Here is a 23,361-nt window from a genome sequence, read left to right on the forward strand (position 1 = left end):
TTGTGTTAAGCAAACTCACATTGAATCTTCCAGAAAAACGAGTCAATGTTGAGTCTTGGTCCGAGCTGTCTAGTTTAGATTTAGCGGATGCAACATTCAATGAACCGGGACAAATCGACTTGCTACTTGGTGGAGAAATTTATAGTCAAATACTCATGGGCGGTGTTCTCAAGACTCCACAGGGAGGACCCATCGCTCAGCAAACTTCCTTAGGCTGGATCATTTCCGGGCCGGTTCACTCAGGTGAGTCGGAATTACACAATAAGATCAGAGTCAACTACATTCATGTCATTGACAACGAGCTTCTGAAGAAGTCTTCAGAGCTCGAGGCTGATCCTATTGCGCCAGATCCTAAGCAAAAACACACTAAGGAAGAAGAGAAGCAAGAAGAATCTTTTGCTGCCTCTACTAACCGGGGTTATAGTGGTAGGTATTCACTCAAGTCACCCTTCCGCGAAGAAAATACACGGTGCACTGAAGGGCAACTTTATCTCGCAGGTAAACGATTCAGTTTACTCGAGACAAAAATCGAGCAAGAACCCCAGTTCAAGGAGTGGTACACGAATAACGTCAAGGGATACGAAAAGCTTAGCAACGTGAGAATGGTTTCGAATGAAGTACAAACCAAACCAGAAGTTGTGTGCCTTCCCCAATGTGCTGTTACTCCAGAATCTCCAGATTCAGAACACAAAAAGGCACAGGTAATCGAAGAAGATGCTGACTTCCAACAAAGCTTATGGCGAGATGGTCAAGTTGAACTCAGAATAGCAGCGACACCTTATCTGGCTGTCAAAACACTGCAGCAAGTTGCACCTGAGCGCGAAGAAGCCTATCATTGGGCAGCTACAGACAGAGTGTTCAAAGAGTTTAATGTGGATTACCTCTTGTCAGGTTGCGAGACTGTGGGAGAAGAAAAACGACTATACAAAGAACTCAACGATTCATTAGACAAAGCCGGTTTCGAACAAGCAACGTGGAGCATTTATAGCAAACAATTGACCAAGAAAATGAATCAAGATTCTCGAAATGAAAATATGGAGACCAAGCTGAAGACAACTACGAAGAATTTAGATCGAATTTGGCATCAAAAAGAAGACATGTTCGAATATTCTCTTGCGGTTCAATTATCACATCTCAAGTTTTGTGTAATGAAAAGACGGATGATGGAAATATCTTGGTTTGTCAACCCGTTTGGTTGGCTAGCGCAAGTTATTATCTGGCCAAGATATTAATTCCATAAAATAAAAATAAACTTCATGTGATGTCAACCATTCTAGCTGCCTGAATTCGAAGTCTATCTGTAAACAGTACCTCTAGTGCCTCTAAAACCACAGTGCTGGACTAGACTTCAAATGTCAATAATCTCAGAAGATAGCGGTTGACTCAGAAACAAGTGCAAGAATATTAGTGACGTATGTCGATTGTCGTCGATACAAGTCTCATGACATGACACTCTTGGGCCAGCTGTTGGTGACGTGGACTTGGTCAAAAATACGGTCTTCTTGCATCTAGATGGTTGTGCGGTATTCATTCAAGTTTTAAAAAATTCAGATGCGAAGACAATATCACCCGAGTTGTCAGTCTTAAATGTAAAGATAATATCATAAAAAGGGCTGTGAAGAAATTGTGTTTCCTTCCTGCAAACTAGTGTAATCTTATTAATTGCTGTTTCAGTTAAATGTTAATTTGTGTAGCGCTTATTAAGTATTGTTATTGAAATTGTTTTCTTTTGTTATTAAATGTCAATCTTTTTGTTTTAGGTAAATGCAAAGGGCATGTTATTTTTGTGTTCAAGATCACTTGCCTTTGCTTTTATTTGTTATATAATGCCATGGTGGGCGGAGTTAAGAACAAACTGCTTTTTGTTCTTGGTGGGCGGAATGTTGAAGCCGTATATTTTAATCTTTTGAATTTCTTTAGTATTTCACAGTTTGACTTAATTCACCGATAGATGGCGTTAGTAGTAGCGATTTTGGAAATTTAATATGGTTATTTTTGTTAGCAATTAACACTAAAACATTTGTAAAATTATTTTGAATAACTCGTATGTATTATTTTGCATTTAAAGTCACAATTTAGCGATTTGTTGTTAAATAAAATTAATTACCAAATAAGTCAAAAGATGGCGCTTTGTTCCCAACGTGTATTTTCTACAACGCGGTGTTAAGATTTTTCTGGGTTTCATATAGGGTCCGAGGAACAATTAGGTCGTCAGTTCAAAATCAAATCAAGCAGTGAGTGTTATTATACAGTGTAGTAGTGTAAATAGTAGTAAATAAAGTGGTGGTTTTATACAGTGTGGTGCTCATTTTTGGACCTTGTTCAAACCCTTTGCAGCGTTCGTGGTCAACGGGTGACTGAGGAAAAAATTACAGTGCAAAAATACCCACATACTAAAATAATGAACAATCATAGACTACAAACTTTAAGGCTGGTTGTACATGCAAAATCGGTTCATAAGGCTAGTTATACACTACAATTATTTTCAAGTAAAGATATATATATACGCGATAAAAACTACGCCGGCTCAAACCCTACATACCCTAAATATTTGATATTGAAATGTGTTGATTATTTTTATATCGTTTTATTTTACTTTAATTAATGAATATATGAATGAATTGAATATATTATGTAAATCCTATTATGACGTGTAATATGAAATATTATTATAAATAAATGAGTATGAGTATGAGTATGAGTATGAGTATGAGTATGAGTATGAGTATGAGTATGAGTATGAGTATGAGTATGAGTATGAGTATGAGTATGAGAGGAGACTGAAACCAAAGATAGATATAACTCCGTAATAGATTTATACAGTCTAAGGAAAAAACGTGCCTCGAAAATCAAGAAAATTTGATTCCCGTTCAGAGGGCGCTACTAGCTTTGGCTTACTGTCGTATAGATGGCGTTGACGGTTTCTTTTGTTATTTAACAATTTTAACGCATATCAGTTAAAGAACATGGGTCAAAATCATTAAAATAATTAATGCAAATATAAAAAATCATTTATCCATATTTAAATACATTTTATCGTATTTTTATAAATATTTATTTTTAGTTTTAAAGTGTGTCGACAGATGGCAGTGAATTTACTGGGGTTACAAAATTTACTATGACAGTACCGCTCTAGTATAAGTTACTCTATGCTGAAACTCACCGGCTGCACCTGAAAGTGCTGCACAGGGTAATGCAGCACTTGCGGCGGCTGCGACATGGCGGCGACCCCGCCGACGCCGCCCACGCCGCCGACTCCGCCGACACCGCCGACCGCGCCGACGCCGCCCACGCCGCCGCCGAGCGCCCATGGCAGTTGAACTCCGCCCATTCTGGAGGTAACATATTTAGTACACATTTTTTCTGTATTCCATATTGAGGGAATAGTTCAGTCACACGAACCTAGAGGATATACAACTAAAGACTACTGCAATTAATATTACTGCAATGTTCTGCCGCCAGAGTGCAGCACCAGTGCACATGCTAAGCTATAGGGTAACTTATATAGGTAGTTGGTCAAGCAAATCTTGTCAGTAGAAATACTATACATAAGCCTTAAACAGTTTTTTGACGAATTTTCACTATGACATTCATGCATCAAGGCGGTTTGTTTACTGTTGGCTTACCGCGAAACGAAATCCAAATTTCGTTATCTGGCTCTATCGATCGAATATGCAAGTGAGAGAGAGGTAGAAACCGAACTTTTGATTTTCGTGTTTCGCGGCAGGCTGTGTGATTGTGCTAGTGACTCCCTCTACGCAGTTTAGCGTAATATTCCCCATTAAAAAATACATTTATACATCTAAATGATGTCGTTTTGTTCTCATAAGCCGGTGCGTTTCGCTTGTGCCAATACATGTACGTATAAGTACAAGCAAAATGCGCGCGCTAATGATAACTAAATGTCATCATTTTTATAACAAAGTGTACAATTCGAATAGGACTCCTAGCCGCCATACAATCGTATTTAGTCGAATTTAGTAGCAGTAGTTAGAACGCACTGCGGTTTTTTCAAAAACGGTTCCGCAATCGCAAAAAATGTAACGTACAGCGCACGCACTCAAGGTTTAGAAAGCACTGCGGTTTTTTCAAAAGCGGTTCCGCAACCGCAAAAAATGTAACGTAAGTCATGCTTTATAAGCGTACGCACTTAAAAGACTGAAACCGCAAGAAATTAGACTGAAACCGCAAGAAAAAAACTACAGTGCGTTCTAAGCCTAAAAGACTGAAACCGCAAGAAATTAGACTGAAACCGCAAGAAAAAACCACAGTGCGTTCTAAGCCTAAAAGATTGAAACCGCAAGAAATTTGACTGAAACCGCAAGAAAAAAACCGCAGTGCGTTCTAAGCCTGACGCGAGCGGCTTTTTGGCGGCCCTTTCGTGTGACTTAAAATATAAATGGAAAATAATTTGTAATAATATGTAATTTCACTTACTGAGCAGCACTGATGAATTGATCCATACATGAAAATGTTTTAAAATGATTATATTTCACAGCTTTTATTATCTAAAAAATAACAATACATTTCTTAAAAACTAACATCTATAAAATAAAACTAAATTAAAACTAAAAACTAAAACTAAATAAAACTAAAATACATCTAGAAAATGTGGCCCCATGGTGCCGAGGATGCTGGCAGCATTTCCCCGCTGTATTGCGATGCTAATACGTTGCGCGAGAAAGCTGCCAGCTCTTCGGTCGCCAGTTTCACAGCTTAGATATCCAAGTGATTGCTGATGATGGTGAATTATACCAAAGATAGATATAACTCCGTAATAGATGGATACAGTCTAAGGAAAAAACGTGCCTCGAAAATCAAGAAAATTTGATTCTCGTTCAGAGGGCGCTACTAGTTTTGGCGTACAGTCGTATAGATGGCGTTGACGGTTTCGTTTGTTATTTAACAATTTTAACGCATATCAATGAAAGAACATGGGTCAAAATCATAAAAATAATTAATGCAAATAAAAAAATCATTTATCTATATTTAAATACACTCTATCGTATTTTTATAAATCTTCATTTTTAGTTTTAAAGTGTGTCGACAGATGGCAGTGAATTTACCGGGGTTACAAAATTTACTATGACAGTACCGCTCTAGTATAAGTTACTCTATGCTATCCGCTTACGTAATTAATTGTCAAAAAAATAAAACTGAAATAAATGTCATATACGAAGGAAAAAATGACCAGTCTCCACACCAGCTCCAGCTCTGGACACTGGAGGAGAGGACACATTTAGTTCAGTTTATAGTTTAAATAGTAGTGTGTCTACTTGAAAAAAAAAACACAAATTAAAATATTTTCATAGAAAAGAATTTAATTTGTTCTTAGAGAAAAAAATAAAACTTTAACCTAAGGTTTAGATATAGAAACAGTACCTATTTGCATCAAAACGTCACATCAAAGCAATCTTAGCAAACATGGATAGCATCAGGGCCTGGAACCGGTATTTTTTAAAAACCCCGAAATAGCCCAATATTTTGAATTTTTTTATGCTCATTACGTAGGACTGTATCATGTATTTAGGAAACAATTTTGCATTATTAAAAGAACGAAAAAGAACGTAATAATACCGGTATTTTTGTATGGAGCAAATACCGGTTTCCGACCCCTGGATAGCATACACTAATTTATTTAGGTATATTACCTAATTATATTCCCTTTAGTCCTTAAGTAATTATTGCGTTGCTTTATTCATGATATGTGTCGCTGAACTTCAAACTCGGATAAATCTATTCGACCCTCTTAGAAAATATCTACCCTATTACCTTTTCTTAACACCAAAATCATGGAGACTATATAAAGGAGCCAAATCTCTATGTATGAAAAGTGTCCATCAAAAAACAGTAATTAGGCGGCGCCACCATACACCGAAATACTACCAAAAACAACCTACGTAATTTGGTCGGGTTATTTGTTGCCTTATATGGTTCATGTTATACTCATGTCCCAGAACCTAACTAGCGCCACCGGAGAGATTAGGAACTATTATTTAAAGCTGAAAGCGGTCACTTTTGCAACAATTCTGCCATAAGAGATTGGCATCCTTTCTATACCATCCATAACCAAAATTCGCTAAATCTGACAGTTGGATTTATTCTAGTTTTAAGTTAAGCGACTCATATTCGGTTTGAAAACGTAAATTTGGTAAGATATTACGCATAGGTATCCATCAATTTCTTTGATATGATATGGCGATAGAAAATGTGAGAAATCCTTAAAAATGTATTTAATAGAAAAAGCCTAACTCGATCAATGAATTTATTAATGAATGTGATGAATGATGTATTCATTTTTATTATATTATTTTCTTTTGTTAACTGTTTGACAGCTTCTTTTAAAAACACACCTCTGACATCTGTTTTATATCACTGTTTAACCGTGTTGAGGTCACGGGCAAATTAATCAGATCCACGGGGAGACTTAGAACAGTGCCACGACGCATGGCACTTTCATGCAAAAACCCCCGAGTAATCGGCCCGACATACTACGAGCGTCTACCCGCTACATTACGTACTGAAACATCTGACGAAATATTTGAACGTCAACTGAGGGTCCTTTTATTAGATAATCCACTTTATTCAGTAAATGAGTATATGACCTCGACACTTGAAATTGTAAATTGAACTTTGTAAACTTGACATGTTCTCATTTATTGATTCTTAATGAAATGTGTATAGAACTAGTTATTATTTAGAACATGACGATCAATAGGAGATACTCATACTCAGTTAATAATCCCGTATTTTGTTTTTGACATGAATGCATAAAATTTAATTTTTAATTTAATTTAAAATTTGTAAGACATTTTTTTGATTTGTATTTATTAATTTATTAAATAATGTTATGTAAATATCTAGTCAATGACGATCATAATATAAATTCATGTAGATTAGTCTAGCATAATTTATAATGTAATTTCATATTATGTGAATAAATATCTAATCTAATCTAATTTATCTAGTTTAATTTTGTGCATGTGAGGTTGGCCTTATATTTTAAGTGTTTGTTGTTATTTTAAGAATATTTTAGCGTGTACTCTTAGGTTTTTAGTATAGTTATATTTTTTATGTCGTACGCCGAAAGGCACACTATGGATCATGAACCTAATATATTACCAAACTGACACCTTATGTAACCCATGATGACGAAATAAATGAATTTTTGAATCTTTAAAAAAGGTTTTTGTATTTTTTTCCTCTTAGAAAGAAACCAAAGTATGTAGCCCTGACAGCCGCGAAGCTTAAATGGGACTGGGCCGGACACATCTGCCGTATGCCAGACGCCAGACGACTTTTGTGACAAGAAAAGTACCGAGTGGACACAAAACATCAGCGCCCGAGTGTGATTTATTTGCTGGCAGGTGGAGCGAAGTGCGAGATGAATTGTTGAGGTTCTGTGAGCGGATGTCACGTCCTTCAACAGTTTGAATATGCTTGTTGTATCTTAGTGTGGTAATGGGGTCTTTATTGTTTCCCATAAAGTTATAAGTCATAATGTATTGTTTGTCCACATTTTCTTTAGTCATAATTTGATTTTTCTCAGAAACGCGTAACTTTTCAGGATTGCCATAAAACAAACCTAATCTAACCTAACCTATCTATAGGATGACCTGAGGAAATCCTGAAAAGTTAACGGTTTCAGAATTATGACTAATGATAATGTGACAATCATTACATTATGACTCAATAATCATGTCAAACAAAGGGACCCCGTGGTACATAATATTATTAGTCCACCTATTTTTGTTTTTAATTTGTTTGTGTGACTTAGTATATTATATCATAATGTTATGCTGTATAATTATTATTTGGTATATAAAATAAATAATATTGCAAAATACCATGCACCCTATAAACGCATATTTTAGTATTTTTTCTTTATGCAGAATATTTAAGACTTTAAGGACGCGGTAAGGCCTGAATCGTGTATTTAATCTTGACTATTTTTTTTTTTATGAAATAGGAGGCAAACGAGTAGACGGATCACCTGATGGTGAGCGATTACCGCCGCCTATGGACACCCGCAACACCAGAGGGGTTGTAAGTGCGTTGCCGGCCTTTAAGATGGGAATACGCTCTTTTCTTGAAGGTTTGAAGGTCATATCGGTCCGGAAACACCGCAGGCGACAGTTCATTCCACAGTTTAGCTGTGCGTTAAACGTACCCCATATACTGCTGCTGGTAGCCAAACTGTCCGTACGAGTAGCCCTGCACGCCTTGCACCCCTTGCACCCCTTGTAGGAAGCCCCCGAGCTGCTGCGGATACGTGTTGTACCAGTAGGAGGCGGGGGGGACGCCGCCGGTGTACGCCGCGCTGAAGGGGCTGTAGGCGGTGCCGCCGAGCTGAAAAAAAAAATATTGGACATTTTTACACATATTGACTATGCTTAAGAAGAACACAGTTGCACAGTAAGCTTAAGAAGAATAATCAATGTCATTAACGGGTCTAACTTCTAAAAAAATTGAGTTCAGGATGACTCACGTTAGACCGGGCCGTGACCGCGCCGGAGCTTCCGGCGCTTACTTTTGCATGACAAGTGATCACGTGATACTTTCCATAGAAAACGAAGCGCCGAAAGCTCCGCCCGGTCACGGCCCGGTCTAACGTGAGTCATCCTAGTTGCGCCTAAAGAAGTTTTACTTCAATATACCGTGAATATACCGAGAACATTTTATGAGAACATTGCAATTTTTGAAAATATACTTAGGCACAGTTTTCTACCGTAGCGTATAATATTTAGGCAATATTCCATCTTTATAGAACCCTGAAATTCTTATAATAACTCGAGAAAAAATATAATTTTTACAGCTTCATCACTCATCAGTATTCACTGCGGAATTCCGTTTCACAGTCAATCCAGATAAATAATGCATGTAAATAGGATCCATTTCAGGCATTACTATGAAAAATATCACAAGTTTTATGCTTAATTATATTATAATTACTTTACTGAATTAGGGAAAAATCTCGAAATTTGCATTTTTAAAAATGTTTCTAAAAGCACTCCGTAACATATTAGTATACCTACTTTTTTCGTTTTAGTTCTCTGTTATTTCTAAATACGACAAATAATATACTAAATATCTTATTTTGGACCCGGGTATGTCCTTAAACTGCGTCCGGACGCGGATATGTCCTTAAACTACGTCCAAAAGAGAGGTATGGGCACTGTGAATGACATCTCGCTTTGTGTGGTAGGGCACAGGACAGCGGATGTCATTCCAGATCTAGAGCAGAGCCCAACTGGGGAGGTACCAACACCTTACAGAAAACCGCAGCCAAATAATACTAGACCCTAGTCATAGTGTTGTGTTCCTGCCGGTAAGTAAGGTTGCCAGAGCTCAACGAGGGAGAGGAGTGTTAGGGTCGGCAACGCGCGTGTAATATCTCCGGTGTTGCAGGCGTCCATAGGCTACGGTAACTGCTTACCATCAGGCGGGCCGTATGCTTGTTTGCCACCGACGTGGTATAAAAAAAATGGCGGAATCATGGCGGTTTCGAGATCTACTATTAGTTATTTAGTTACCTATCCTGAGGTCTGAGTGTTATTAGGGTCCCCGGACTCTTACCCCAGCACTTGACATGCTGCTGTCTGGTCTGATGGTTGAGAACCTGTGAATCAAGGTTCTCACCTGTCCTGGTGTCTGAGCGTTGTTCGGATCCCCGGACTCCTTTCCCCAGGAGCATTTCACAGGCTGGCCGTTTACGTCGGTGTTGTGGACAGCCACGATCGCGTGCGTCGCGCTCTCCTTCGTTGAGAACCTGGAAACGAAAGGAAAAACTTCAGAAACTGTCGATTATCATGATGGAACTCGGTTTTGGCTTCGAAAACCTTCTAGTTTGTTGGTTTCATTGTTTTTCGATTTTCCGTACACGGCTAGACTGATTTAAAAACACTTTCTTTGCTTTTAAAAGGGTTGACTGCTCGGGATTTAATTTCCCTGTAATTTATATACTTTCGACAGCGTGGTTCTACAGTTTTGGCCGATATGTCGGACAAGGAATTTTGATTCCTAACTGTCCGACCACTCGGACGCGGAGTTTTCCGTAGTTCGACTGTCGAACAATGAGCAATTTCCAGTTTTGCTACCGCCACGGCGGTGCCCGAATTCTCGAGTATATATTTATTTATTTATTTAAGCTTTATTGCACAATACATGAAGGTACAAAAGGCGGACTTAATGCCTTAAGGCATTCTCTACCAGTCAACCAATGGGATAAACCAGAAATATTAAGTAGGTGCAGTGATTTTTAAAGTAAATGAATTAATACCCCCCCATTAGGATGTACTAATATATGCATCTTTGAAAGTCTAAGCGGCGTGCTTGCATCTCCTATACGAATCCTTTGCAGGATTACGGTGTAGCGAGAGAGATGATCTGCTGGATAGAGCCGAAGGGCTGGAAGGCCTTCTGGAGGAGTTCCTCCAGGCCAGGTCTACTTGGACCTTTAATGAACCGAAACTCTGACCTGATGAAGGCATATCCCTTGTCCTTGAACACCCTGATCTCCTGGATGGAGCCGAAGGGCTGGAAGGTCTTCTGCAGCAGCTCCTCGGTGAGGCCGGCGGCCAGGCCCCCGCAGTACACGGTGCAGTTGGTGGGCGAGCTCTGGTTGTACACTTCGTCGAAGGTCAGAGGTTTTGAATTTACTGGAACGGAAAAAAACAATATTATAGTACAATTTTACACAATTCGACGATACACCCTTTACATTGATACACATCTAAAATGAGAAACAGTCATGCTGATGGTCCTAATGTCTTGCCCAGGTTTGTGTTTATATATAAGATTTCTTTTTTTGATATTTTTTTCTCGTCATGTCTGCTCTAATCATTAATTTGTAATTTGAACACCCGCTAATCTTATTGATAGATATAATAGTACTTAATTAGGGGTGAACTGAAAACCAGCGCTGTGGCTGCCAGTCTACACTGCACCACAGCAAATGCTGAGATCAGACATAAGGGTGTCACACTGCTTGATTCTTGTTTAGTTTTAGAAAACCCTGTTTATTTTTATTATTATTTTCTGTTTTATCTTCTTTTATTGTGTAAGACTATATGAGTGGCAAAAAACCATTATTCTAATCTATTCTATTCTGTATGGGGAGTTCTACTCGCACTTGATGTGTTTTTTCAAACTGAAATAAAAGTCATATACTAAAGAAAACATTGCATGATTTATACAACATAATTTATTTGAGTGGCGACCGCAAACCAGAAAGCGCAGCAGGAAAAGACCCACAACAAGATGGTCCGAAGATCTAGTTAAGGTCGCGGGGAGCCGATTGGATGGGAGCAGCGCAAGAGCGGTCGTTGTGGAGATCCCTGCGGGAAGTCTGTGTCTAGCAGTGGACGTCGGCTGATATGATGACAAAAGAAAAAGTGACCAATCCCTCCGTGGCCGAGGCTGGAATCGAACCGACGTCTTCAGCTTCCGCGGCTAACGCCCCGGACCCCAAGGCTACCCGGCCACGGCACCGTCCCAAATTCTGGAATATAGACAATCTTTGAAAGGCTAATAGGCGCCTTTGATCAATTCTAAAGGGTAAAAGCAGCTCCTATACTGTACGTGTATGCAGCTCCTATACTAATCCCTTACGGGATTACCGAAGAGCGAGGGAGATATTACTGCCATCTATTACTAGGAAACAAATCAATTATTAATAAAAATATACTAAAGAAAAAGTGAGCAAGCCTTTCAGTAGCCGTGTGTTTTTAGGGTTCCGTACCCAAAGGGTAAAAACGGGACCCTATTACTAAGACTCCGCTGTCCGTCTGTCCGTCTGTCTGTCACCAGGCTGTATCTCATAAACCGTGATAGCTAGACAGTTGAAATTTTCACAGATGATGTATTTCTGTTGCCGCTATAACAAATACTAAAAAGTACGGTACCGTCGGTGCGCGAGTCCGACTCGCACTTGGCCGGTTATTTTTAACAGTTTGAACATGATACCGATTAAACTGACTCGGATCGTCAGTAGGTTTGTTACAGCCTGTAATTTTCACGTATATTTGTTAAAAACGGTTTACTGATGTTTCGGCGAAAATTACTTGACAAACTTTCAGTTCCCAAACTATTTAACCCATATTTTTAGTTGGGCAAAATTTCATTTCGCCAATTTACATAATCCAACCTTTTTTTTTCCGTCAGAAAATGCTTTTACGCATACCCGGGCTTGTAGAGGGAGCCCGGGTTATGCAGGACTCGACGAGTGTATGTTGCCCGTTATACCTGCTAAAAACTGACGTTGGCCGCTTCGCTGGCTTTAGGTGGGAACACGGGTCCACTTGCGTATTCTCCGCGGACCCACCAGCAGCTGACTAGTAATGACTAGAACAATAAAGGGGGGAGAAATCACACTTCACCCCCGGGCTGACCTAGCAGAAAATCCAACCTAACCTAACCCAACCTAGTACGTCATTTTCATTTCGCAAGTATGGGGTTGGGAAATGAAATGGTTGCGAAGTAAGGTTATGCCAACGATTGGTTAGCCAAATGAAAGTTGGTTGCCATCAAGTGAAATTTGGCGAAATAAATTTCGCCAAAAAGGAAGTACACCGTTAAAAACCTTATCTCTGCAAAAATTGTGTGTAATTACTTTTCTATTCGATATAAATCTATAAACGGATGATAATTAATTTCAAAAGTTATTTCATTGACCACAAACCATTCGTTCCGAGAAATTCCTTTGAACGAAGAATCGTTGGGAAATTGGAAAATAAATCAAAGGCGTATAAAGGAGATAACTTCCCATTGCCGGTTTATGAGATGATTAGAAGGATACTTTTAATCTTATTGAAAATACACAAATTCCATTTATAACAAAGCATAGAGTAACATACTAGAGCGGTACTGTCATAGTAAATTTTGTAACCACTTTAAATTCACTGCCATCTATCGACATACTTTAAAACTAAAAATGAAGATTTATAAAAAATACGTTAAAATGTAAATATGGATAAAAAAATGTATTTAAATATGGATAAATGATTTTTTTTATTTGCATTAATTATTTTTATGATTTTGACCCATGTTCTTTCCCTGATATGCGTTAAAATTGTTAAATAACAAACGAAACCGTCAACGCCATCTATACGACAGTAGGCCAAAGCTAGTAGCGCCCTCTGAACGAGAATCGAATTTTCTTGATTTTCGAGGCACGTTTTTTCCTTAGATTGTATCCATCTATTACGGAGTTATATCTATCTTTGCTTAAAGTAACGTGAAAAACAGGCACTATATACCAGATAGCCGAACCGCCCCCCCGCTATTGGCTGAATAAATTGAATAATTGACAATTCCAATAACCAGTATAATTAGTAGATAGTGATAATTCAATAGTCGGAAATCGGCTCTGAATATCAATGAGATCGTGATTGGGCGGCCATTAATAATAATTGAAATTACTCGCATTATTGTTACAGTTACGGCTCGGCCACGACATTGCGCGACCGACGGCGGCGGCAACCGTAGGTGGGAACGAAAGATCCGATCGCTGTGTCTCGCTCCAACCTATGGTTGCCGTCGTCGCCGCCGGCAGTCGCGCAATGTCGTGGCCGAGCCGTTACGATTCACATGAACCCGCTACAAAAGTCCTACAAGTTTGAATAATTTCACGGTTTAGACTCACTTGTTTAAGTCACTCGCGCGACATGTTTCGGAGAGCCTAGGTCTCCTTTCTCAAGCACTAATAGTGCGAGCAGCGTTCACGACGACCGTGTATTGCGTACTGCCGCGCGCCGCGTCGCTCGGGGGAGGTCTTGCGCTTTCGTTGTAGGCGGGCATAGTGGTGTGTTTGGGTCGCCAGCATGGAAGCCTGTGATTCCTCATCAGAATGCCAGTGAGTGTTGTGACAGTGTAGTGGACATAGCGAGCTCGTGCTGTGTGTCGCTACAAGTGTTAGGTGATCCAAACCCAAACACACCACTATGCCCGCCTAAAACGAAAGCGCAAGACCTCCCCCAACCGGCTTTCTCGGCGCGCGGCAGCGGCAGTACGCAATAGTGCTTGAGGAAGGAGACCTAGGCTCACCGAAACATGTCGCGCGAGTGACTTAAACAAGTGAGTCTAAACCGTGAAATTATTTAATAACTAGTTATTTTTATCTAATATAATCATATTATTATTAGTATGACAATAGTACGTTGGTACTCATATAAACGTTTGGACCGAGATACATTCCTCCGCGAGTGAGCATACAGGGTGGCTGTAACCCGGGGACTTTAAGTGAAATTATTGGCTACGTAAGTGATATTTACAGTAGAATCTCGATTATCCGAACCTTGATCATCCGAACCATCAATTATCCGAACGCTGACTTAGTTTATCGGAGACCCTCAATTATTCTAACGGTTTTATATTTTTACGTTAATTTATACGTTAACTTTTATTATACCGTATTGTTTTTAGGGTTCCGTACCCAAAGGGTAAAAACGGGACCCTATTACTAAAACTCCGCTGTTCGTCCGTCCGTCTGTCTGGCCGTTTGTCATTACGCTGTATCTCATGTACCGTGATAGCTAGATAGTTGAAATTTTCGCAGATGATGTATTTCTGTTGCCGCTATAACAACAAATACTAAAACAGAATAATATAAATAAATATTTGACGACCGGTCTGGCCTAGTGGGTAGTCCCTAACCACCCCTGGTAACCCTGCCTGTGAAGCCGATGGCCCTGGGTTCGAATCCCGGTAAAGGCATTTTTTTGTGTGATGAACACAGATATTTGTGCCTGAGTCATGGGTGTTTTCTATGTATTTAAGTATTTATATATTATATATATCGTTGTCTGAGTACCCATAACCAAAGATAGATATAACTCCGTAATAGATGGATACTGTCGGATAATGTCTAAGGAAAAAACGTGCATCGAAAATCAAGAAAATTTGATTCTCGTTCAGAGGGCGCTACTAGCTTTGGCTTACTGTCGTATAGATGGCGTTGACGGTTTCGTTTGTTATTTAACAATTTAAACGCATATCAGTAAAAGAACATGGGTCAAAATCATAAAAATAATTAATGCAAATAAAAAAAATCATTTATCCATATTTAAATACATTTTATCGTATTTTTATAAATCTTCATTTTTAGTTTTAAAGTTTGTCGACAGATGGCAATGAATTTACTGGGGTTACAAAATTTACTATGACAGTACCGCTCTAGTATAAGTTACTCTATGCCATAACACAAGCCTCCTTGGGCTTACCGTGGGACTTAGTCAATCTGTGTAAGAATGTCCTATAAAATTTATTTATTTATTTTATTTATTTAAGTGGGGCTCCCATACAACAAACGTGATTTTTTTACCATTTTTTGCGTAATGGTACGGAACCCATCGTGCGCGAGTCCGACTCGCACTTGGCCGGTTATAAAAACCTATACGTTTCCCCCGGCTGCCTAATTTCCGGTGCGACATTAACTATTTCCCGCGCAGTCACTTCCGGTCTATTAACAAAGCAAAAGTATAAATTGCTCCAGACATAGTGTGACCTAGATTTTTTAGGTTATTCAGGTGTAATAGGGAATATTACGCAAAACTGCGTAGTAGGCGTAGGAATGAAAATTCCGGAAAAAATCAAATGTTTGTTTCGGGAATTTTACAAAATTGCGTTCTTTTCGGTTTTTTTCCAGTTCTATACGTCACACACAATGCCACTTATGGATGGTATAGAAAGGATGCCAATCTCTTATGGCAGAATTGTTGCAAAAGCGACCGCTTTCAGCTATAAATAATAGTTCCTAATCTCTCCGGTGGCGCTAGTTAGGCTCTGGGACATGAGTATAACATGAACCATATAAGGCAACAAATAACCTGACCAAATTACGTAGGTTGTTTTTGGTAGTATTTCGGTGTATGGTGGCGCTGCCTAATTACTGTTTTTTGATGGACACTTTTCATACATAGATATTTGGCTCCTTTATATAGTCTCCATGATGCCACTGATGAGTGATGACAGTGTCAATGTCATAAACAAACACATTAGACATGCAACCTTAACCTACCTGTTTAAATTCCTAATTAAGTATATATAGTTGGTCAAGCAAATCTTGTCAGTAGACAAAGGCGCCAAATTTAAAAAATGTAGTAGCGAAGGGTTATCGTCCCATAGAGAATTTGTATTTCGCGCCTTTTTCTACTGACAAGATTTGCTTGACCAACTATAGAAAAATATATTGTTTTTAGGGTTCCGTACCTCAAAAGGAAAAAAAATAAAAAATAAAGTTTGTCAAACTATATCGTCTTACATATCAAATGAAAGAGCTCATTGTGAGAATCTCAAGTATATTTTTTTTATAATTTTAAGATAAATAGTTTAGAAGTTATTCAAGAAAATAGGCAAAGAATGACCATTCCCCCTCCTTTATCTCCGAAACTACTAGGTCAAAAATTTTGAGAAAAATACACAAAATAGATCTTTACCTATAGATCACCGGAAAACCTATTAGAAATGTGCAGTCAAGCGTGAGTCGGACTTAATTACTTAGTTTTTGAACCGACCCCTATACGGGTTTTTTAAAGACATTTCACATAATTGTATTGTTTAAATTGTGTAATGTACGGAATTATTGGAACGCGACTCCGACTCGCACTTGGCCGGTTTTTCGAAAGAAACTTGAAAAAGAACGACCTGTTTTGAAATTTTTCCGAAATTTTCCCGGTGTTTTCAACGCTAAGTAGGCGCCACTACCACAATCTGAGGGTCTATCGCGAAACAAGAAAATCGAAATTTCGTTTTGTGACATCTCTGTCATTCTTGCATATTCGAGCGATAAAGAGGCAGATAGCGAAATTTCTCTCCTCTCTCATATATGTATAAGGCTCATAGGAGCCTGGGGTCCGCTTGGCAACTAATCCCGAGAATTTGCGTAGGCACTAGTTTTTACGAAAGCGACTGCCATCTGACCTTCCGACCCAGAGGGGAAACTAAGCCTTGTTGGGATTAGCCCGGTTTCCTCAAGATGTTTTCCTTCACCGAAAAGCGACTGGTAAATATCAAATGATATTTTGTACATAAGCTCCGAAAAACTATTTGGTACGAGCCGGAGTTTGAACCCGCGACCTCCGGATTGAAAGTCGCACGTTCTTACCGCTAAGCCACCAGTGTTGATAAATGTTATTCTAAATCTTATATATTTAGTCGGCTTTATTCAATTCAGTTAAGAATTTGTTATCACAGAATTCATAGGGCTCGTAATTGGAAAGATAATTATATTAACAGTTATTTTATACATACAAAAACCAAAAACTGTTCGAAGGACGTAAAATATAATGTCGAGGTGGCTGTCCAAAACGAAAACCATACAAATGACTATTCTTACTCACAACGACGGGACTTAATCGCGTAAAATTCGTAAATTAAGTTTTAAGGAGTACAGCGACTTTTTTAGGGTTCCTTATCCAAAGGGTAAAAATACGGGACCCTATTACTAAGACTCCGCTGTCCGTCTGCTGTCACCAGGCTGTATCTCATGAACCGTGATAGCTAGACAGTTGACATTTTCACAGATGATGTATTTCTGTTGCCGCTAAAACAACAAATACTAATAAGTAAGGAACCCTCGGTGCGCGAGTCCGACTCGCACTTGGCCGGTTTTTTATCATCGTACTAGCTATAAGTAGACCTCGCAAAGGCATTGACATTTTGTAAAAAAATTAAAAACGGAACCGACAAAATAACCCGGAAATTATTGATCTACCCTCAAATTTCCTAAGAATCGGTTCAAAAATGGACTCTGTCCTGTAGTAGAGAACACCCGGACATACGAAAGTTGTTTTTTTTTGCCCTTAGTGAAACGGAGAAAGAAACATAATAATTGCATCAATAAATTGCTCTGATATTTAGATTAAGGCAAAGAGGATATAATAAGATAGAGGCTGTCATATTAAATTTTGTAACGTCTGTAAATTCACTGCCATCTATCGACATACTTTAAAACTAAAAATGAAGATTTATAAAAATACGTTAAAATGTATTTAAATATGGATAAATGATTTTTTTATCTGCATTAATTATTTTTATATGATTTTGACCCATGTTCTTTCACTGGTATGCGTTAAAATTATAAATAACAAACGAAACCGTCAACGCCCTCTATACGAGAGTAGGCCAAAACTAGTGGCGCCCTCTGATCGAGAATTAAATTTTCGTGATTTTCGAGGCACATTTTTTCCTTAAGACTGCATCCATCTATTACGGAGTTAAATCTATCTTTGGATTAAGGTAATATTGTAAAACTTGACAATTTAAAAGTGCTTGTTGTTAGGCCTACTTGAATAAAGAATATGTTGACTGACTTGATAATTGAAATAATCAAAATTAACAAGCAGCTATTGTTGTGTTGTGTGCGACGTCATTGCACACAACACACAACACAACAATAAAGCTACCTATCCCGCAACAGGCTTCGTCATTTTCAATACACAGTCATTTCATTTACCGAATCGCATCCGGTCCAAAAGTTCCCAATTACGCTAGCAGCGTTTCCACGTTGTATAGCCAATAAAATTCCCTGCACCAGATAAGACCCAGAGCGTGTATCACAGCCCCTATCCCTAAGTTGGCGACCAAGTTATTTATAGGTTATATACATATATAGGTATATATAGTTGTAGTATTATGTACAAATTTAACATTAGTTCTTAAGTTATACTAACAAAATATGGATGTAAATCTGAAATAAATGTATTCAATTCAATTCAATTTGACTTTGGACTTTGGAGACTAGCGTTTCGCGTTCGCTCGGTGAACAAAAACTGAATAAAATGCCGTTACTTAGTTCTCGTTTAAAACAGTAGAGATCTCTAATAAATTAAACGCACAAAGAGCTTATTTAGATATGCAACGAGCGGAAAATTAAAGTACAATAATGTATAAGTATTGTGTGCTGAGGGAAATTGAGTTTTATTATTTAGGGAGTGGTTAGAATCTTAGGATATTCGTGCTTGGGGGTTTCGAACAGCCAACTAAGAGTTCTTACAATCTTACACAGATCGAGCCCCAAACTAAGTCCAGCAGCGCTGCGGTATCTTGGTCGCATTTTTATCACTTGTCATGCCATGCGTCACTTTCGCATCCATCATCATCATCATCGTCATGTGTCGTGGGCTCATAGAACCCGACAGATTTTAAAAATATTCCTGACCGCATTTAGAGACTAAAACGTCATACATAGTTTTCCAAAATCGGTCTTGTTTTAGAGATAATGACAATTATTTTAAAAATCTGTTTCTGTAATAACTTGGTTTAAACATACCTACTGACAGACATTAGTTTAACAGGGAAACTCGCAAAATTTAACTTTAAATTTAAAAAAAAAACTTTACTTATCCGTTGCAATGTTTTTTTTTAGATGTAAAAAGAAATAACTTGTTGTGAGCAGAAAACATATGCACACACACAGTTATTTTTTAGCCATATTTGACTAAAATTTATATAAAATTATTAAATTACTACTATTATATGGGCCCACGGGGTTCCATATTGTGTTGTATAAAGTTTTTTGACATATAAGTTTTGCATAATGTTACTTCGCATACTGATTTTCGCATCGTTATTTTTTAGCCATATTTGACTAAAATTTATATAAAATTGTTTGCTCCTTATAACCTCAGGAATGCGTGGTAAAAATCTGTTATTACTACTATTATATGGGCCCACGGGGTTCCATATTGTGTTGCAGAAAGTTTTTTGACATATAAGTTTTGCATAATATTACCAAAGATAGATATAACTCCGTAATAGATGGATACAGTCTAAGGAAAAAACGTGCCTCGAAAATTACGAAAATTTGATTCTCGATCAGAGGGCGCCACTAGTTTTGGCCTACACTCGTATAGAGGGCGTTGACGGTTTCGTTTATTATTTATAATTTTAACGCATATCAGTGAAAGAACATGGGTCAAAGTCATAAAAATAATTAATGCAAATAAAAAAATCATTTATCCATATTTAAATACATTTTATCGTATTTTTATAAATATTTATTTTTAGTTTTAAAGTGTGTCGACAAATGGCAGTGAATTTACTGGGGTTACAAAATTTACTATGACAGTACCGCTCTAGTATAAGTTACTCTATGATGTTACTTCGCATACTGATTTTCGCATAATATCTTTTTGCATAATATTATTTGGCAGAAAACCCTAACCTAACCCACTTAGAAAATTCTGCCAAATGAATATTATGCGAAAATATGGCAAGTATAGTATTTATGAGAAAGTATCATTCGATTAAAAGTTTTCTGCGATACGTGTTGTGCGAAGTGTACTTCTGACAAATAATATTCTGCCAGATGAGGGTAACCCGGCCCACGGTGTATATTTCCATCAAAACTATTCGTGACATTTCGTACAGCGGTTTTCTTGATTGCCAGCACTCTTCATTACTCGGCCTTTTGTGCTGGGTTCGATTCCGATGAATGCACGACCTCAATACGGGCTTAGTGGCGACGAGAAATTAAAATGGACTTTTTAATGCCCGTGACACATTTTCATGAGGGGCGTTCGTCGCCCACGGCATCGCAAGTGACGGCTCTCTATTGTTTCCCATAAAGTTTCAAGTCATAATGTATTTTTTGACCACATTTTCGTTAGTCATAATTTGGTTTTTCTCGGAATCGCGTAACTTTTCAGGATTGCCATAAAACAAAACCTAACCTAACCTATGTATAGGATAACCTTACGAAAATCCTGAAAAGTTAACGGTTTCAGAATTATGACTAATGACAATCTGACAATCATTACATTATACTTACTGACTTACTTACTTTAGACCGCGGGCCAGGAACAGATTTCCATGACCAATCGCCTCCCGGGCGAAAACTCGTATAGTGGTTAACGGCTATGTATGATGAACCCTCGTGAACGTCAGCTGCCGCTCCGTTGGTGGGTTAAGGAATGGCAGCAAATAAAGTCTATAAAAAAAAATTTAGTCATCGCCTCCCGCTTGATACTTTGTCAGATGATAGTTTAGATGCTATTGTGAGTAAACAAAATCGTCAGCCGATTGTATCGCTGTGGAAAGACCGTCAGCTGGTCACATGAACATGTAAAAAAGAAAATTCTTTTCAGTCATCGGCGTCATCGCCTCCCGTTTGATACTTTGTCAGATGATAGTTTAGATGCTATTGTTAATAAAACAAATCGTCAGCCGGTCGTATCGCGGTGGAAAGACCGTGTTACGCGTTTCGGTAGCTGCCATTCCTCACCCCACCAACGGAGCGGCAGCTGACGTTCACGAGGGTTCATCATACATAGCCATTAACCACTATACGAGTTTTCGCCCGGGAGGCGATGACTGACGAAATTTGCGCCTGGCTCGCGGTCCACTTACTCCGTTGGCTCAGAGACCCAAAATGAGACTTGGCCTCCGACACAAGACAGCGCCACTTTTCTCGATCCTGTGCGACTTCTCGCCAATTGCACATACATTACAATTACATTATGACTTTCAATAATTATGTCAAACAAAGGGAATTTGAATAAAAACCGGCCAAGTGCGAGTCGGACAGCTGAAATGTTCACAGATGATGTATTTCTGTTATTTATTTATTTACAAAAACATGTCCGGCTCACAGCGGAGGCCAAACGCCATGACATGGGAGAAAACATTTCATACACAACACAAGACAAGTAAAACACAACAAAACAAACAATTCATCATAAATAACATAATTAAACATAATAAAACAACATTCGGGCATATCTCCCAACCGCCTCAGTCTAGGGACGTGTGACAAAAATATTTAAATATTGGGATATTTTTGAGCACAAAAGACACAACTTGTCATTAAAAAGGTCAGCATCCTGGACCGAGCCAACTAAACCGTTTAGAAGTTCGAGGGCTCTCGACGTGGGCGCTCGGCGCGCGTACTGCGTGCGCGTCACGGGGACTGCGAAAAGCGCGTGCCGGCGTCGAGCGCCCGCGCGCACATAGTCGTTGGGGACGAACAGCCGTATGCTCGAGAGCACACAAGGATTATCCACTTTGCCCCGGAAACGTTAATACGTGTTAACGCTATAACAACAAATACTAAAAACATAATAAAATAATTATTTAACTGGGGCACACATACAATAAACGTGATTTTTTTGCCGTTTTTGAGCGTAATGGTACGGAACCCTTCGTGCGCGAGTCCGAGTCGCATTTGGCCGGTTTTAGTGTACCTAATACTTAGGTACTAGAGTTTTGAACTTGTTACGTATTAGAGCATTTTAGAGCTCAGCGCCAACAAACTGCACACAGGTGAAACATTAAATTAAGAATTTGCACGAGATGGTTAATACCGCCATCAAGGAAAGAAGCGGTTCATCCTTGTAGACAGGACATCAAGTACTTGAGTACATCGCTTCCCAGTACAAGGTCGTTTGTTTTTGGGCGCGGGAGGTTTGCGTGTGGCCCAGTTGGTTCGGATAGATCGGAACCCCAGCCAGTGAGTCCGTTCATGCTGTACTTACATGATGGATCAACGCCACAGCTCAATCCTAAACACTTAGGTACGTTTGTTTTTAGGCGCGGGAGGTTTGCGTGTGGCCCAGTTGGTTCGGATAGACTGGGAAACCAGCCGCTGGGCCAGTTCGTGCTGACTGTACCATCAGCCGTTAAAGTGAATGGCGACGTTTTCAATGAACTCATTTATAATTTCTCCATGCAATTTCGCAGCTGTACATGATGAATCAATGCCATAGCTCATTCTGAAATACTTACGTTCGTTCTTAGGCGCAGGAGGTTTGCGCGTGGCCCAGTTGGTTCTGATAGACCGGGACCCAAGCCACTGCCCATTCATGGCCGTAATCGCAGATTCGGCCTCCTGTTGAATCACAAAATAAAGAAATATTTATAATCGTCCCTCAAAAAAGTGACAATTTTTTTTTTTCACATTAAAAGTCATGTTCATTACAGAATAAGTTAGTATGTAGAATGTAGTCAGTACATAACACCCGGGTAGGGCGCATAATGTTAGTACTTATGAGGTACTTAATTACCTACTTACTACTATGTCCTACTGTGTCCTTCGAAAATTCTGATTAGCCCAACAGAATAGTTAGGTTAGGTAGTCTTTTTTAATTCACAGTTAAATATTAGTCCAAAATGAAGAGTTTAGACGAAACTAACATTTGAAACATTATAAAAAATAGATAGGATATTATCGTATTATGGTCTTTATGAGCAGTTCCACATCACCAAGTGATACATTTTCGGGAAAGCACGAATTTCTATTACTTTCGTAGTGTATAGCATGCATAATGTAGGACAATCAGCTTTAAGGTATAGTCTTCATCATCTCAAATGACTTTTTCGTCTAAGATGGTAATCTGTTAAACAAAAGCCATTGTCTCTTTTGTGCAA

General features: G+C 38.7%; 1 protein-coding gene across 1 annotated transcript in view; it reads right to left on the reverse strand.

Moving 5' to 3' along the window:
* The window catches only part of LOC134753369 (nucleolysin TIAR), a 115,913-nt gene that overhangs the window by 3,159 nt on the left and 89,393 nt on the right, over nucleotides 1-23,361 (reverse strand). Inside the window, exons 4-8 of the mRNA XM_063689254.1 lie at nucleotides 22,720-22,822; nucleotides 10,478-10,658; nucleotides 9,640-9,769; nucleotides 8,171-8,349; nucleotides 3,164-3,332 (exon numbers count right to left, since the gene is read on the reverse strand). Of these exons, the coding sequence (XP_063545324.1) occupies nucleotides 3,164-3,332; nucleotides 8,171-8,349; nucleotides 9,640-9,769; nucleotides 10,478-10,658; nucleotides 22,720-22,822 (762 nt within the window). The remainder of the gene's footprint in view (nucleotides 1-3,163; nucleotides 3,333-8,170; nucleotides 8,350-9,639; nucleotides 9,770-10,477; nucleotides 10,659-22,719; nucleotides 22,823-23,361) is intronic.

The sequence above is a fragment of the Cydia strobilella genome, chromosome 26, assembly GCF_947568885.1.
Source record: "Cydia strobilella chromosome 26, ilCydStro3.1, whole genome shotgun sequence".
Taxonomy (NCBI): domain Eukaryota; kingdom Metazoa; phylum Arthropoda; class Insecta; order Lepidoptera; family Tortricidae; genus Cydia; species Cydia strobilella.